The sequence below is a fragment of the Dromaius novaehollandiae genome, chromosome 4 (assembly GCF_036370855.1).
Source record: "Dromaius novaehollandiae isolate bDroNov1 chromosome 4, bDroNov1.hap1, whole genome shotgun sequence".
Taxonomy (NCBI): Eukaryota; Metazoa; Chordata; class Aves; order Casuariiformes; family Dromaiidae; genus Dromaius; species Dromaius novaehollandiae.
The window spans coordinates 55268340-55287473 of record NC_088101.1 but is presented as its reverse complement, the minus strand read 5'-3'; the positions used below and the strand labels follow the sequence as shown (position 1 = coordinate 55287473).

At 35.5% G+C, this 19134-nt stretch overlaps 1 protein-coding gene across 3 annotated transcripts in view; it reads left to right on the top strand.

Moving 5' to 3' along the window:
- SLC7A2 (solute carrier family 7 member 2) overlaps positions 1–19126 on the top strand; it is a 59730-nt gene extending 40604 nt beyond the window's left edge. For 2 of the 3 annotated variants that reach the window (XM_064511092.1, XM_026104609.2), the window contains exons 4-12: positions 987–1152; positions 1712–1848; positions 2567–2789; positions 5329–5468; positions 9251–9353; positions 10652–10857; positions 11166–11332; positions 12360–12468; positions 13072–19126. In XM_064511092.1, coding sequence (XP_064367162.1) covers positions 987–1152; positions 1712–1848; positions 2567–2789; positions 5329–5468; positions 9251–9353; positions 10652–10857; positions 11166–11332; positions 12360–12468; positions 13072–13259 — 1439 coding nt within the window. In that variant the 3' untranslated portion in view covers positions 13260–19126. Of the gene's footprint in view, positions 1–986; positions 1153–1711; positions 1849–2566; positions 2790–5328; positions 5469–5875; positions 6013–9250; positions 9354–10651; positions 10858–11165; positions 11333–12359; positions 12469–13071 lie in introns of all 3 variants that reach the window. The other variant, XM_026104608.2, reaches the window with a different exon arrangement.
- Positions 19127–19134: the final 8 nt, after the last annotated feature.

Sequence of the window (19134 nt, the reverse complement as noted above, 5' to 3'; positions counted from 1 at the left end):
TTCTTCACTTCTTTTGCACTTCTGCCCCAAATTACCTCTCCAGGTGTATGTGGTAAACCATCAAACCACCACTGAACTAACTCTGTGGAAATTACTGCTGTTGAGAGGAAGGGCAGAGTCAAGACTGCTCAGGGCTGCGTAGGTTGAGCATGATACAGTAATTCAGTGCTGAGCTGTGTAAAGCTGAATCGTAGCAGTAGCAGACAGTGTTTCACGGAAAATGTTATGTGCTAAGTACAAGGGATAGTCCATAGAAATCTGCCCATTTATGTTTCTTCTCTACAGGAAGGACTTTTAAAAAAATTTGCATACTGTGTTTCATACATTAGGCTGATTGAGACCTTGTCTTCTAGAGAAAAGCTTAGCTAAAGAGCATGCACCTCTTTCCAATAAAAATACCTTTGGTGAAGAAAACCTGAGCAGCTCATATGATAACTTCTGGCTTATGAGAAGACAGCAAAAGTCTCATTAGTGGGGTCAGAAATTTTTTAGACATTATCTTGAGAGGCTTAAAATTTTCAGACTTAATCTCTAAATAATGAGGGAAAGCATGTATGTGATATTAGTGGAAATGCTTTGAGTGCAGAGAACCTGTGTGAGGCTTTCCTATTGTAATTAATTTTTCCTGATCTGCTTGCTGTCTGGTGTTCCGTTAAGCTATAAATATACTTACAATTGCTACAAATCTAATGATACAGTAGGATCCTGATGAAAACCTTTCAGATTGTTTAAATGCTTTAGCCTGCAACCTAAAGGCATGTGTATTTTGTATGAGACTTTGTTTTAGAATCTCTGTGAACAGCAGGCATGCATTTCTTTTAATGGTTTTATTAATAAAGTAGGAAATGTGACTTCTTAAATGCTATAAGAGCTAGTGCTGTTTCTTTAGTATTGTTCACAGTATTTACATATATATCTTCTTTAAAAAGTCATTTTATTACTTTAAGGGTCTGTTCACAGCTATATATATATTTTTTATTTTATAGGTCTTTTATCTTTTGGAGTAAAAGAATCTGCGTGGGTGAATAAAATTTTCACTGCTATTAACATCTTGGTCCTCCTCTTTGTTATGATTTCTGGTTTTGTGAAAGGAGATGCTGACAACTGGAAAATAAGTGGAGAATATCTCATAAACCTTACTGCAATAACAGAGTAAATATTTTTTTTCACACATTTCTTGCTCATATTCCAAGCAGCTCTGTGGTATACCTGCTTCTGTGTTACTGCTGATTGCTCTATTGCTGGGAATGATAAACTTTTTGTACCTGTAAAAATTGGTTTTTTTTATTTTCTTGTTTGTATTTTCCTTTAAAAATGTTGTCTTATTTATTTTAATAACATTGTCCATAGCCATTTGTGAAGTTACTGGCATCTCATCCTTAAGCCATACATTAATTGCAGTATGTGAGTATGACAACAAGGTTTTCGTGTACTGTTAGCATTTTAGTATGTTTTGATATGAACAGCAAAGTGAGTAGGATGGTAGATGTATGATTCGGATATTTTTCCATTTACTCTTATTTTTGTCTTTCTTACAAGCTTTGCAATAGAAATTTCTTTGAAATAGAAATTTTTGTCAGTTTTGTAAAACAGAACTCTGTCTTGATGAGAGTACATTGCATTTTAACATATTTTTCCAGATACGTATTAAATTTATTGTACCAATAATTAAAAATAAGTTATTTTGTCTGCTGTATTTTCTTTCTTTTAGGAATCGCTCATTCTATGAGAATGTGACAAGCATATATGGGAGTGGTGGTTTTATGCCATATGGCTTTACAGGAACATTGGCTGGTGCTGCAACCTGTTTTTATGCTTTTGTAGGATTTGACTGCATTGCAACAACTGGTAAAACATTTATATATGAATCTGTGTGTGTGTGTGTGCGTGCGCGTGCACATGTGTATGTATAATATGCATTTGGGAAGGTGGGGGGGAAACAACGTCACTGTATGCTGTTCTTCCTTTGCTGTGTCCTTAAACATCTTCAGTCCTTGTAGAGTAAGTCTGAGTTCATTCCTGAATGTGGTGGTCATGCTGGGGGAAGGAGGAGATTTTTCTCATTTTATTCCTGTTCTAAATAAAATAACTGTTGCTTTCCAAGTCTGGTTAATGCTTAGTAGAGGCTCTTTTCTGCCCAAATCATGTTAATCACCTGTTCACTTTTGCCCTTCTCTGAGATGAGCTATGTCTCCTAAAGGGTGGTTTATATATGGATGATAAGAAATGAATATTTAGAAAGCTAAACACATTGGAAAACTAACAGCTTATAAACCGTAAGCAAATAATTAGAAATGATGGGCTTCGGCTACTCTAAATATAGAATTTATTTTATGTCCTTTAGTTTGCCCCTATTTTTAATGCTATTCCTGGGAACAAAATATTGAATTATATACTGTGTCACTGAGCTTATTTTGTACAGATTTTAAAAAATGATATTACAAGTATGATTCCCAGGGCTTAGATTAACAAATGTACTGATTTGTGTTTGATGATATCTTTTAAAGCTGAAGATGGAAATGTATCAGTAGGAATTTTTGGTGGTTTTTTTTTTTTCCCCCTTCAGGAGAGGAGGTCAAGAATCCTCAGAAAGCCATACCCATAGGAATTGTGGTGTCCTTGCTTGTCTGCTTCATGGCCTATTTTGGGGTTTCAGCTGCACTGACTCTTATGATGCCGTACTATTTACTAGATGAGAAAAGTCCTCTGCCAGTAGCATTTGAATATGTTGGATGGGGTCCTGCAAAATATGTTGTAGCGGTGGGATCTCTCTGTGCTTTGTCCACAAGGTAAAGACACTGAAATACTAATTTTATTGAGGAAAAGAAAACTGATGGATAATATAAGACATGTACATGTATGTTCCCGTGTTCATTTGGAAGGGTCAGTTTACACAAAGGATTAGCAATAAGTATTAGAAGTGTGTTTAGACTGAAGTAGGACTTGATCACTATAAGCACATTAATTTATGTCCCTTTTTTAAACTGTAGTCTTACTGGACTCTACCTCTTTCACTTATTACCAAAAATTTCCCTATTAAAATATGTATTTTAAGACATACGATCTACAAGTTATCTCTATTAACTGATAAAATAAACTTCACTCATTTTCTCCTTTCTTGCTTTCTGCTCCCAGTGACACAGTAGCTTTATGGGCTCTGTGTATTTGCAGGCAATATTGCAGAAAGATTAGCCAGATCCACCTCCTTCTTTGTTGCCTGTCTCTGTTTTTCTCCGGTAGCCAGTCTGTCTTTTGACATCATCCCTTCCCCTGATTTCTGTGTGGGTATTTGAGATGCAGATTATTTCTATGAAAATATGATAATTTATCCCCCCTTTGTAAACTGGATGTAACCTTTACTTAACATGTTCTTTTGACTAAAAAGATTGGGGAGGGCATGAGTGTGTTGCATGTTCCCATATATTATAACCTAGTTGCAATGTGGTATAAAAACTTTCATAGAATGCAATATTGCTTGATACTTGAATTTAGGGTAGAAAAATACTGATGCCAATCTCCTACCTGAACTTATGTAGGTAGTAAGTCATTTAAGTGAGCTTTAGCAATAAGAATACGGCTGGCTGTTCTACAAAGGAAAAAGAGAGACCTGTTTGAGCAGTAACACCAACAATACCCTGAGAAAACCTTGTAGGTGTTAGTCTGTGGAAGATGAGCACACTGCCTGCGGAGAGTGATTTAAAGGAAAGGAATATTCTTCATGTAGCAGGTGATTAAAAAAGGGAAATAGTTCCAGAAGGACATTAAAAGAATTGTAGGCCTGACCGTAAATGTCACATTTACACCATTCATTCTGGGATTATAGTTAATTTCTATCTAGTGTCATGGTCCCCTCAGTTTGGAAGGTTTTACTGAATTTTTCCTCTATATTGATAAATAATAAAAGTGATATTTAAGCAGAAACTAGATCAAAGAAATGAATACTGGAAAACAAAATGAACTGAGATGGTAAAATACACTGTTTCAGAAATCTGAAATTTTGGTCTCTTTCCAGTTTATTTTAAATTATTATAGTTCCTTATACGGAGAGCTTAATCTTTGTCTGTTGACTATTTTCAGTTTAGAACAAAACAAAGGAAATTTCATTTCAGCTTCTTCAGTTTAGAGGTATAACTGACAAAAAAGTTGGAATCATTGCTTTTGATTCATATAGTTACCTCTTACTGGGTTATGTCATGAACTTGTTTCCTCAGGGTAAAAATGTTCATTAATATTTCCATTATGTGGATGCACTTAAAGAGGGGTAGGAGAGTTAAATTTTACAAAGCCACAACAGCAAAATTTTGGCAAAAGATTTGAACAATATCCTTATTTGAAGAATAAATTGTAACCATGCTTCAGGAAACATTCTTTTTTGGAAAGAACTTTTATGCATCAAAATCAGTTCCTGTGCAGTGAAACTTATTTCACATGTGTCTAACCTTAATGCTTATGTCCCATGAGCATTACTAGAGGTACTTAGCATCTGTGGTATGTAAAAGCTGTGCCTTTTGTGTGAGATACAGTTGATTTCCCAAAGCAAGAAGGGCAAGCATTGAACTCTTTAGAAACTAGTATGCTTGCTGCAGAGGTTATACTGGCTATACATTTTGGCTTTTTGTCCTTTCAATGTTTTTGGTTTTCTTGATTACAATTATTTTGCTTTGAGGGAAAAGAAACCACCTAATTAAAATATGTATTTTAAAAAGAGCTTTGAATCACCAACAGTTTAAAAGCTTTCTGTGTTCTGCTAATAACAAATCTAAAATAACTAGCTTTACTTCTTTCAGTAAAAGAAACAATCTTAATGTAGCTTGGCTAGAGGTGCTTTAATCGAAAAGAATAATGTGCCCAAGTATAACTGTATGGTGCTTATTCTGAGTTATTGTTCATCAGCATTCTCAAATGGAAATGTAGAATTTATGAGATGCTGCTAATGCTTATTGATTTGCTCCTGCTGACTGACAGACTTTCTTAAGGAATACTAAGCTCAATTGCATAGTTAGTGTGGCCTGGAACTTGTTCCCGGTGCACTAATGCCTAAGAACTACAGAGATGGCAAGAGCTATTTTGCTAATCTGAACTCTCTCAAATTAAGCAATTCCATTACCTAAATCAAGAGCAAAAAAGGCAAACAACTTCACAAGAAAAAAAGAATATTCTATTTGTGTCTGATCTGTAGTATCTTGGGCTATGGGTCTTTCTGGTTTTGTCTTACAATCATAAATTTTGTTTCTGTACATGCCATTAATTCACACTGTTTATCTTTTCCATGATACAACCCTGCATGAACTGTGTTTGCCATGTTGCATGTATTTGCTTTTTACTCAGTCTTCTTGGATCCATTTTCCCAATGCCACGTGTAATCTATGCTATGGCGAAGGATGGCTTGCTTTTCAAATGTCTAGCTCAAATCAATTCCAAAACGAAGACCCCACTAGTTGCTACTCTATCGTCTGGTGCAGTAGCAGGTGAGATTAAGAGCTGATCCTTGTAAAGAAAGGTGCACTGCTAAACACATTGCATATATGGAAATAAAACAGTTGTGCAATTTTTAATTTGCTTTTGGCTGAAATGATCAAATATGATTGTTGCCAGGTAAATAGGCTTCTAGTGAAACTTTTCTCTACCACAGATTTTATAGTTTTCGATTAATCTCAAGAGCTTTGAAAGCCTAGGTTCAAAATAAACAACAAACCAAAAATAACAACACCAATCAGACAAACAAAAAAACAACAGCAGCAACACAGAGCCTAAAACCAAAACTGAACCTAAACCAATGAACTTTTCCAAGCTTTCTTTTTGTGTAGTTGGGTTTACCTGTAAAGCATTGTGCTTTTAATAACCTGTATTTGAACTATACATTTTTCTGTTCTAGTCTTCTCGGCTCTATGTTCCCTTTGCCCCGAATTCTGTTTGCCATGGCACGCGATGGTTTACTCTTTAGTTTTCTTGCCAAAGTGAGTCAGAGGCAGACACCAGTTTCTGCCACCTTGACAGCAGGGGTCATCTCTGGTAAGCTTTAAAAGCCCATGTTTCCTAACACTGGGATTTAAACCCTTTATGCACGTGCATGGTACTTTTTATTTTTGAAAAGGGCTGCTCGTTAACTTCCCTTGCATGTAAGATGGGAATAAAATTACTGAGTAATCAAAGGGTGTATGAACTCCAAATCATACCAGTCATGGTGGTGGTGATCTCCTTAATGTCAAAGAATTCAAAATGATTTTGATTTTTTTGATTTTTAATATTGGCCTCTCTTCTATTGCGAATAAGCATTTTACTTAATCTGGGTCCCTTGGGATAATGCCCTCCTTACAGGGTTTCCTCCTCCAATGTACGCCTGTATATGTACCGTATCTACAAGGGGGGAAAATAACAGTGAAGTTTTTATTATGAGACATGGGGAAAAAATTCTACATTTGCAGCAGGATCAACTTACTTTTGTGTAAAGTACATACATAGATTTTTTTTTTTTCATTTTCCTCCAAAGAAAAAAGATTCTGTTTTGGTACAAACTTGTCAAATCATGGTTGGGGGGGGTGTTGGGGAGGGGTGTTGGGGGGGAGGGTGTTATGTTTGTTTGCACATACACATATATGCATGCATATATATGCCTACATATATTTTAGCAAAACAGCATTTTAGGAGCTGTTGCCAATTCCAGTGTTTCACAAAGAAAATGTTTTAACATGTAACTATTTCACTTTTGTCAATACTTCTTGCAGAGATATATGTAGTTGTGCCCAAATTTCACTGCGTTAATTCAGTGGGATGTCTATTTACATAGAAAAATTGGAAGTTCCAGAAGTATTTAACTCAAAGGCAAATAAATAAATCTTAAATTAAAACTAATTCAAATATGAGAAGCATATCTTGTTAACATTTAGCAACCCTGGCTAAAGGGGATATCAAGTAGGAAGTTCAGAACTGAGCCTAAAACATTATTTAGTGACTTAGAGTCACCCTCAGACGCCAGGTCCAAAGCTGGAATTCCTCATGCTGCGTACTTGATACTAGTGTGGGAAGGCGCAGTCATGTTTCAGATAGCGCCTGCTTGAAGCATTATCATTAGTTCCCTTTTTCTTTTTTTTTTTTTTTTTTTTGGTCAAGTACAAGTCAATTACATAGAATTGTTTTTATTGTTTTGGCTTTTAGTTTCAACTTATATTATTGACTTCTTCCTCTGTAATAATTTGGAAGTGCAGTTATATGGGATGAAATCAACATCTTTACCTGAAATCACAGTAATGATGAGGAGAAAGAAAACTGTGTTACTCAGCTGGTAAACTGCCTGATACAGTTACACAGTCCTGACTTTAGCTAGGCCACAGCAGTTGGCTGAACTGCTTTTAGACAGTTTAGGGGATTCAATGTGTGAACAATTTACCTGAAGACAGCTTTATCTATTGCTGGAGAAGGGATTTTTTTTTCCCTCTATTTTTAAAAAAGATCTGTATTCGGTAACGTGTGGTCTTAAGAACTTTTGCCAGCAGAGTTAGAGGTATGCAACTTTCCTAGCATGGATAGTTTCATAGCTTTAAAGAGTGTTAAGGGGATTAGATGTTTGGTCTTTTAATTAAAGTTATCAGGTCAAGACTAGAGCTGAGGCAATTACTGTCACATATTATTGTGACTTCCCTTTTTGCATATTGTAATCATGATCATGAGACTTTGTACACAGGGAAATGCCTTGCTGTCAGTCCAAGGTGTCTTCACCATGACTGTATCTACCATTGTTTCTTACACCTGGAGTAGAATTGAGAGAGGTGAAAAAGCTACACTGTGTTTCTTTCTCTCAGTCAAAAACTTACTTGCATGCTAGGCAATTTTTTAATTTAGTTTTAATGTATAATATGTTCTGGGCTAGAAAGTAGCCTTTCAAAGCTAGGAGGATTAAAAATTAAATACAGATACTGTGCACTAGGCTATAATAGGTTCTGTTGTTTTTCAGCTGTGCTTACTCATACTCTTCTGAGCACACAAAGCAGTGACATATTCAGAAATTTGCCTCGTAATTGACTCCTTGGATTTATGAACATCTGCTATTATTTAAAAAATGAGATGGTCTTCCTTTCCTCATTGGAAAAGGAGAATAGCAGATGAAATAAAATTTTAATAATGGAGCAGTTTGGTTTTCAGAAAATCACATTTTATTTTCTTCATCAGGATCAAAAACCAGGGGAATGTGTGTCTCTGTGTGTTTGGGCACTTATACACCTGTCTACAAATATATTAACACATACATAACCCTTCTATATAATATAAAAATACTATATGTAAGTATTTCTGATTATAGAAAAGGTTGTGTGTGCATATATACACAGTGTATAAAGGTTACATCTGATGGTTTCTTTTGATGTTGAAATTACTGGTAATTCAAAAGATTAAATATTTTCAGATTATTTCTGTATCTCAATAATATTAATAAAATACAAATATTTTAAGAGTTTTTTTGGCCACATATATTTCAAATCAGTTAATATTAGCTTTTCTTTCAGTGACTGCTTGTACTGATTTCTTGATGTGCTATGTGTGTCTGTGTGCAGACAGCATAGACCAAAAGAGACATTACATTCAAGAGTCTCAAAAAGAAGGTTTTATAAATGAAAGTTACTCTCAGTATCATGGAAAATTCTGCCTCTGATTCCAGTGATCTTAAGAACATTAATTCTTGTGAGATTTTGTTGGCCTTTCCTGAAGGTCACTTGAACTTAAATCAATTAAAAAACCCACACTGTTTTAGAGAGAACTCCTGAAAGACCTCTTTACACAAAGCTCTTTCTCAGATCAGTGGAAATTTAGCGTATGGATATCTTACTGGATCAGATCCTTGTTCCACAGTTTTGCAGTGGGAGCCATCCTCTTGATTTTGAGATTCTGTTGCAGGATCAGAGCCTTAATCTATAAAAATGTGTTTTTAATATGGCTCCAATTCAGCAAGCCATGTATGCAAATACTTAGGTCCAAATAAGTCTAGTACAAATTGCTTGGTTATGCAGCATGACTGTACAGCTTATCAGTGCATAGCTATATGAATGAGATGCCCAGCTGTAGGAAATTAAGTTTGTGAGTGTTGGCTATGACTTAAAATGAGGTTTTATGGATTACTATAATTTCATTCATATTGCTGTCAGTAAAACCATGTAAAGTTACACTGCTGAAAGACTGTAAATCTTAACTCTCTTATATATCAGCCTCATACAAATTTTGCATTTTTCTTTTTTTTTTGTCTTTTTTTTTTTTTTTTTAGCTATAATGGCATTTCTTTTTGACCTAAAGGCTTTAGTGGACATGATGTCTATTGGTACACTTCTTGCTTACTCACTTGTGGCAGCCTGTGTCCTCATTCTTAGGTGAGTCAAAAACATTGTTGCTTTTCTCCTATGTTTTATTTTGTGTTGTTCAGCATACAAACAGAACTAACATTTATGATGTATTTTTTTGCTGTATAGCTAAAAGTTTAAAAATTAGCTGTAAGCATATAAAAGATTACTAAGAAGCAGTGACCCTTCAAGAAAACATTGAGTAGTTATATTGTAATACCAGTATAGCAATTAGTCAAATCCAAACTTCATGTGAAATCTAGACCCCTTTTATTTTCCAAAAGAAGAATTGATCCAAGCATCAGCTCCAAAGGTACTAGTTTTAAGCTTGAGTCAAAAATACAATTAACAATATTTTGCATCTGAATATGATCTGTGCCGTGTATCAGGCCTATTATACTGTGGGGGCTCTATGTGAAAGACATATGTTCCAAGCAGTTCACAGGATGAAGTTAAAAGAATGGATATATTGAAAACAATTGCTTTGTATTACCCTAGTCAGTAAATTAGTAAGGCCAGACAAATGCTTCAGGATGTGGTAGTCTCAGAAGAGAGTAAAAACAGGCGCTCTCCATGAGTGAGGTTATAAATAATTGTCAGCAAAACTGTGGTATATGTTGTGTTTGTAATGTGATGGAATAATATTGATATATTGATAGACAAAGGCCACTTTGTTATGTATTTTTTTGTATCTTGCTAGGGTAGTTAAATAACAAAGATTCTGACTTTTTAAGTTATTGTAGGAGGCTAAATTGATAACTTTGAAATGTATAAGTAATTCTAAGATAGCTTAACTTCAGTTCAAATTCAAATGTTGCATTAATTTACACTTGAAAGATGACTATTCTTTATCCCATGGTGACTTATTTAAAATACACATTTGTAAAAATATACTTAAATCCTAACAAAGCAGATGTAAAATTTCAGCCTGAGGCAGTTAATAAGCCTTTTATGCTGTTGGAAACGAATCAGAATGAACGCGCTTCTACTGAAAGGAGTGGTTTGCCTCCCCTACCCTTCTCTGCCATTGACCACTAGATCTTGTCCCCTCTTTTGTGCTAGATTGGTCTTTTCTCTCATCTGTTGGTGCATACACTTAGCTTAATAAACTGCCCCCAAAGCCCCAAACACAGCAAAAAAATGAGTTGCCATAGTTTGTTTGTATATGATAGTGACTAAGAATATACTGTTGCAGTGCACTTACAAATTGGAAAATTTAAAACCTTTACTGCAGAGAATTCAGTGTTTAAACACATTCCTAGAGGCATATTCCTTCAAACCTCAAAGTACACTTAATTTTTATATTTATTTTCCTGTTTTATCCATAGGTACCAACCCACTTTAACCTATAAGCAACCAAAATATTCTACAGAAAAAGCAGCTTTGGCTGTGTCAGAAAGGGAATCTATAGTAAGTGAATCACAGATAACTATGATGCAAGAGAATCACTTCAGTCTTCAGACCCTGATTAATCCATCCAGCCTACCTACAGAGCAGACTGCAACTACTGTTAGCTTTTTAGTGGGTCTATTAGGTAAGTATTCAGCTGTCCAAACTCATGTAAGCTAACATAAATAATGTAATTTTATTAAAGAACAATTAAAAACTCAGTGATAATGTACCTTCTTGCAGTCATCATTAACATGTTATTCTGGAGAATGCATTTATAATTCTTGATGGATTTAATTTGTAAGTTAGTGTATTTCCCTTCAAATAAGCATTTTCATTATAACATTTCATACTGCTGAATATCTGCTATCATTCTTTTTAAAAGTCACTTCCTTTTCAATGCAGAGCTTAAGTGACCTCTTTCCTATTTCCATCATTTTGTTTTTCACACAGCTTTCTTGGTTTGTGGCTTAAGTGTTCTCACCACATACGGGACTCATTTCATTGCTAACTTGGAGCCCTGGAGTACTGGCCTTCTTGCTGCGTTGGTGGCGCTCTTCATAGTTACCATTCTCCTCATCCGAAGGCAGCCTCAGAACCAGCAGAGAGTGGCCTTTATGGTGAATAACCTAATAGCTCTAATGAGAGTCTGACTACATTTTAGCAAGTGAGAGAGAAAGACCATCCTTTTTCAGGCAGTTTCTCCTAACTGCACTGTTACTGTTGTAGTTTTGGCAGGGAGTGTGAGAGTAGGGGATGTTCGCAGTCGAATCGGAGTCACGTGTAGTCCAGTCTAGATCTGCTCAGGGCAAGAGAAAGGATTTCACAGGCTACTGATTGGATGTGTGTGGCATGCACAGAAGCACGGTTGTGCAAAAGGGGTATTACACTGATGTTGGTGTGAATAGCTGCCAGTACAACTAGTGGATCTGACAACACAGATCTTCTAGGTATTCCATCAGACCCATCCCGAAAATACACATTCCTGAGACACATCACCAAAGTAATTTTAGTCCTCAGTTTAGACACTTATAAACTGGAAAAAGATTCATTTTTCCAAGTCCCAGAAAAATCTGTTTAGTTTACAGCCAGCTTGTCTATGTTGTGTGTGATGATTTGGACCACACACAGTTTGTACCTCCCACAGTGCCAGCTTTTCATTCTTAGCTTTCATTTATGTTCTAAGATCAGTTATTTTATGGACATGCATAAAATGGGAAAGAATGAAGTATATTGATGAAGGTCAAGGAATCTGATGGGACAATTTGGAAAGAAGGGACATATATAGTATGATCTCTCTATATATATTTACATATATATTTGATTAAGCTAATATTTTTCAGCTGTAGATGCAGGAATTCAGTAGTGTATGTTCAACAGAAGCTGGAAAGCTTTTCTTCACTGCCTACAGAATATATTTTAAATATATTTTAAAAGTTTAAGACGTGCAGAAATCAGTGGTTAAACCCAAGGAAAAAGAAAATTTCACTATTTACTTATTTCAATAAGAAATTTTCCCACTTCTTTTTTAGTAAGTAGATGTGTCACCTCTAGATTGTGTTGTATAGCTCGTGTGACATTAGTAGCTGAAACATGTAAGAAATAATATTAAATACTACAGACATATTATTATATATTTCCCCTTAGGTTCCACTGTTGCCATTTTTGCCATCATTCAGTATTCTGGTGAACATTTACTTGATGGTACAATTAAGTGGAGACACTTGGATCAGATTTAGCTTCTGGATGACACTTGGTAGGTATTCCGTTCATTTCAGTCACCTCCTATGTTAAGATGGATGGTTCCTCTCTCAGATCCTTCAATTCTCCCTTTAAATATTTGAAAATAGCTCTTTGTTTTAATAAAAGCCAGCTGATGTTTCTTGTCAAAACAACAGCACGCCTCAGAAAAGGTATAAATCCAGAGCCTAAATCATAAATACAGCTGTGAGGAACTGGGAATAATCAAAGTTACAGAGACTAATTCCAATAGGGCACAATTTTTTCTAGTAAGGAAGGCTAAAACTGAGCAGAGCGCTGTTTGTAAGTTTCCTTCCGCTACATCAATCCTTCTCTTTTAAAACATGGAAAACTACATTAATTTCGTCTAGTTGTAAATTAGAGATAGTAGTTTCCATGACCTATTAGAGTAGTGAATTAGACAAAAATGATGATGCACTGGAATTTAGCACCAGCACTTCCAAAGGAACCTGAAGCATGAGTTTCAGATTACCTGATGCAGGTAGCTGAAGCAGGGAACCGTTTTGGAAAGTGGCTCAGCCAGGGAGTAATGAATAACTACTTCTTAATGCGTTATTTGCCTGAAAACCCTATTAACTTTTTTTTTTTCTTTTGGAAGGCTTCCTTATTTATTTTGCTTATGGCATCAGGCACAGTCTTGAAGGCCATCCTAGAGTTGGAGATGAAGATTCTTGTTCAGAAAACAGTGGGATGCAAGAAAAGAACCCCGTGGAAGAAGACAATGAACATGAAAATGCAAATGAAAATGATCAATTTCTTACACATGAGAGGACAAGTGAATGTTAATCTATGCAAACATACAAGTCTTTTAAACAGTAAACTGACAATATACTTGCTGACTGAACTTTCAAAAGCTTCACCAGCCAACGTTGTGCCTCTTGAAAGTGTTTACCACAAAGCATGGCTGATATTTTGGACAAGCTGCTGATCTGTTTTCATCGTTTCAGAACTGGTAGCATGAAGAGTAATATTTAAATTAAAAAACAAACAAGAAAAGTACCCTTTGGCATGCAAAACTTTGGATGCGTTGTTTGAACCATCATACAAAATCACTGGCAATCACAAAATATGAAGAATTGTAGAGCTGCCTGCCAGGAGTTCTCAACGTTCTACACTGCCCCGTGAACACAAGTGCCTTTCATATGTTTGCCTTTTCTCTCTTAAGTGTTTTGGTCACAGTCTGATGGTGTCTGAAATAACAAAGCAACTAGCTCACTGAGCATTAAAATACCTAGTGTTTTCTAGGTAACTAATTCTAATGGGAGATAAATTGCAAAATAGGTCTGGACAGTATTTTGCAAAATAAATGGTAATTGAACAGATCTGATTCTATGCAAAAAGCAGATATTTTAAATATTTTTATATAGAAATGGTAAATAAATGGTTGCTTACCCTTACTACGCTCATGGAGAACTCAAATAGTGAAGCTACGTTAAAGGCTTTTTGTCTCTCTAAACAGTAATCAAGATTGTTACTTCTATCTTATGTGAATTTCTTTCCTTCCAGTGTTGTTGTGTATACAAAATAATACTCCCAGGAGGACTTGCATCGTTTTCTCCAAAAGCACCTGGGAAATAATCTGTTGGTCACAATGCTGACAGTGACATGCTTATGTGATTTAGCAAGTGTTCTGCAACTGGTTTCAGAAGGGCCCAGATTTCATCCCTGACTACATAATTTGGTACTTACATACAGCAGCCATCAGGTTTTCCTCCTTACTCCCCCCATGCTTTCTTCTCCTTTATCATGTGCTGAGGTTTTTACTTCTGAGACTGGTCATTACACATTGCTTCTCCTCAGAAAAATTAATGCATAAAATCCCAGCCTTCTATTCAGGTAGAAGGGGAGGTGAAACAGAGGCTTAGGCATTGGAAAGAGTCTTCTTTAAAACAGTATTTCAGTGCTTTAACATATGTTAGCAGTTGTTTGTGATCCAACTCTAAATCCACAAACCCATTCACGTGGGTAGGATGTTCAAAAGCTAACTTAGGTAAAGAACCAAATTGTTACAGTAGTGTTGGGTGAACAAGTATTTTAAACCTAGTGAAAACTGACAGTGCTTTTCTCAACATGAAAATCATATTACCTATCAAAGACACATAGGTATTTTAACACTTTTTCTCAGCAAATAGTAGGCTTAATACCTTGAAGGATTCCACAGTATAGGGTTATTTTGCAAGAATGCATTTATAAAAATAACTTCCCTAAAGTAAGAAAGAACGATCTTGAACTTTGTCATGGAGAGTTGCAGTCTGAAGCATAATACTGCTGGTATTAATCAGCGTCATTAATCTTTGTTGTTAGCTATTAAAAACTTCATATCCTGTGAGAGCTATGTTGGTCAATAGTAAAAAGCACCTTATTTTTTATAATATCTGGAATTTTACAAAAAAAAAAAAAAAAAAAAAGAAGAAGAAAGAAACTGGTTAAGCTATTCCTGTCTCTCTTGCTTTCTGTCTTTTTGATAGTAGTCGATTCAGGCAATTTTTAATCTAAAAGTGAGTTCTGTTGTTGCAAGAGAGTAACATGCATACATTTTGAAGGGCAGAAAGATAAGTGCTTTTTGATAGAGACCCTAACAATGTCCTTATGGGGTCACAGAGTGGAACAGGTTTGTCATTTTCAGCCTGATCTCTTGCTTTTCAGTCTGAATTGGGATGAGAGCATTTTGCGCTGCTGAGAAGACCAAGAGGGAGATTTATGCTGTTGCACTAGTGGCCTCTACTGGCTACGCAAAAGTAGCAATCTGAAAAGAATTGCACTACTGCTTCTCTTGGGCATAATCTTGGTTTTATGGTAATTCAGAGAGAATATCCAGAAAACATTTGCAAAGAGACCAAAGCAGGGCATTTGTGGTTCCCTTGTTTCTCTAAGGAAGTGTATGGTAAGCATACAATAAGAAAAAATACTAACCTCTTAACTGAGGTTTCAGAGTAAGCCCTTTAGCTGTTGTTGTCCTAAGGACTGCTGTTCCTAAAAACTGACAGTCCTTAGAAATGGATAGGACCCAGAGGATAAGGAGAAACTATGGGTAGATGGCAGTGTGATACTATTTTTTGACATATAATAATCCATCCAGAATTGATCTTCGGTGGTAGCCTATTTCTGCAATTCATCATTGTTTTACATGATGTCATTAAAAAAATACTTGTGTCTTATTAGTCTAATTAGTCTTATTAGACTAATACAAACAGATGATATTCTAAGTATATATTTGGTTAATAGGAATTTTCAGGGCAATTTTTAGAGCTATTGATGAGTTTCAATACCTCCATTTAGTGAATGAAAGAGCTGTCAATGTAAGAGCTGTCAAAATCAGCTGGATCTGCTATTTTAATTGTACTTCTCAACAGAGGCCAATTTTTATGAAAACATGACAAAAGAACCATATGTTCTTGTTTGAAATGTTACAATTTAAGACCTTCAAAGCTACTGAAAGGAATGCAGTATAGTAATCCTCACAGATGTCAAAGCAAAGGTTTTATTTAAAAGTAAACAAAAAATGAAAAATGAATCTGCACTGTTGTTTTTAATCCCACAAGTATTTGAAATAGAGAGGTTGATGCTTTTCCTGCTCAGCTACTGCTCTGTCAAGACCACAGCTTCTTCCATGGTTGTACTTTTAGAGGACATTCTTACCTGCTTAGCTTACACAGCACACTTAAATCCTTAGCTGCAAAAATGCCATGCTGTTTGAGCAAATCAGTAGTGTCTAGTCAAAGCTGCTGCACAATGTCTGTACAAGCATCCAGTGCAATGCTGCTCTTTTTAAATTGCTTACGCATCCCTGTGTGCGGGAACCAGAGCCTTACTCTTTTCTCCAGACACAGAGCAGGCGTGCCAGGCTCCCAAGACGCAAATTCTGCTGCTGTTCGGTGGCGTGGGAGGAAACCTCCATTGCCTCCCAGCACCAAACCTGATCGTACAGAATGTATGTGCACATGCTGGTCTATATGTTTGCACCTGTCTGTCATTAGCCCATAGTTATTTTCGTGTATTGATTAAAATAACTTCTATGCTGTACTGGAATTTTCCTGTGAAGGGATACTGTCAACAAAATAATCTTCTGACTAAAGAAAGTGCTGCCTTAGTGCTAGACAAGACTTCTAGGGATGGAGAAAATTAATTTTTCCAGCTTATTTACCTAATGAATTTGTCAGCACTTTGTGTATAGACAGTTTCTGCCTTTATTTATATGAATATTTCTCCCCTCTTTTTATGGAAATTAATTATAAGAAAATGAAAGACTGTGACTGTACGAATGTTGCTAAGGGAGATGGGGAGCAGCTGCATCAAGGAAATATCCATTTAACTAATGAGATGTAACATGAAATTAAAGGAAAGTCATGGGGTATTCTCAGTTGCTTCAACTGCGCAAAGCTTATTTATATATGTGTATAGTTAATGTCTTTATTAGTCAGTGGCTAAGTAAGATCACTATATGCCAGAAGTAAGATATTTATTGTATAGGCAATCTTGAAATTCCAGTCGCTTTAATGGGACTTTGCAGAAACAGGCCACGTGAAGGATAGCCATGCTAGTTCCTACACAGGAGGCACGTGTGAAACAAATCCTGATTTTGTACTCATGTTGCTGCACAAGTATGTCTATATTTGCCGATAATGCAGCTGAAAACATGAAAACATAAGTCCAATGAAATTAGATCACTGTTATTGTTTTTTTTAACATAGTTGTTAATATTGTAAATTGTTCTGTGCAAATAATTATATGTATTAATATAAAATATCTATTACTGCAGATAGGTTATTGTATCTTTTTTCTTTCATTCTGAAAGAAATCCTCCAAATGTTATATTCACGATGTGCCTTTAGATATAGCAATTATTTTTATCTAATTGGATTTAGTAAGCCAAAGCATATTTAAGGGACAACAAATCTCTTTGTTATCCCTCAGGGAGACATTACTGTTATAAACCATTTCTGTATAATCCTTATAAAGTGTTCCTCTTGTGGTATTCCAAATCCTGCTCCTAATTCTGCAATAGGAAATTTCATCTGGTAGCTTAGATTTCATTGTCTGTTATCCTGTAGATAACTATCTTGTTAAGAACTTGGCTTTTCCCTGCATAACAAATGCCAAGTAGATTTCTCAAATCTGCCATGTTACATGTTAAGGCTCTTTATTTTACCTGCTATAAGGGAGTTATCAGTAATAAACATCAATATAGTGATACAGCATTACTTAGGTAGTTACTTACGAATTTAACTACAGGACAGTTTAGCTATGCCATGCAGTAACTTCAAATGATACAAAAAATTTGGAGGCAAAATACAGTAAAGCTTTAAAAGATATTCTATGTTTTCTTAGATGATGAATGTACAAGTCTAGCCGCTTTTTCCCTAAAGTTTATGCAATGATACATCTTTTTTAAAGAAATACAATGCACATTATTTTCATAGAGCTTTTAAGGAGTGCCAGTATCAGATGCACTGTAAGCATCCCGAGATATTGAAAGCTAAACAAAATGGGTGAAATCTGTGACAGCGCAGGAAATCTGCATGGGACTGTGCAATCATTTTAATCAGGTATGAGACCTTTGAAATTGAGATGCATTTTATACAGTAGGAATTCAATTAATGCGATGGCTCACATGTTACCTGGTTACACAAAAAAAGAAAACAGCAAAAAAGCACCCTTTAATGCTCTTAGGCCCTAATTCTTCCCAGACTTGCCAGGAAGTTTGTACAAATGCTCACTGAAAGCACTGGGACTGTTCAGTGTTAAGCAAATATATAACATTTTACAGAAAGAGCAAGGGGTTATTTGCATAATGAAGGATCTTTATATTTGTTTTTAATTTCCTCTACCTTTAATGTTTCTTTCTGATACATATTTTGAGAACCTCTACATTTTAAACAGACCTTTCCAAAGCTAAATATAATGACTTTACAATCTCCTGATCTGTTTTTCATTTGAGTTTAGCAATCAAACCGCTTAATATTACCCAAACTGAAGGGTTTCTGTGCATAGACATGCATTAGAAAAAACTCTGTATATATATATATAAACATTTTTATTGTCAGTTGGACAAATTCTGTTGTCTTTGTATGTTTTCATCAAGCCTTGTCCCAGGCAAGCTCCAACTTCACCAACAGAAGTTTAGTTGGAGTCAAGATAAAGGACAAAAGGATTTAAACCCATAATGTTTAGGAGGGCTTTTTTCCTCTGTGTTAACAGACAGTACAGCATGAAATATATGTTCATCATTTTTAAGAATACTAGCGTTTATATCCATGTTAACCCTTCTCTGTTTATGTGTACATTGTATGATCTGTACGTGTACAGATTATTTCTGCGTTACATGCTGCTGTGCATTTAGAACGTAGATACGATTATGATGCTACTTAAACTACGAATTTATATTTCTTCAAAGCGCTCTAGCCTGAATGCAGTCTTTTTTTTTTTTATGAATGTAAAAATACACATTCAGCATATATGTAAGAATACGGTGCTTTTTTTTTTTTCTTTTTCCACTCTAACAGCAGAATTATAATCGGCAATACTTGTAGTTACCTTAGTGGCAAATCCCGATGGAAGTTGTATCGCTCCTTACGTCGTGTAAGATGTGCTTCACGGGACAGCAACTGCGCATTTGTTCTGTATTTTTAAAATAAAGCAGAGCATCACTTGTATGTACTTT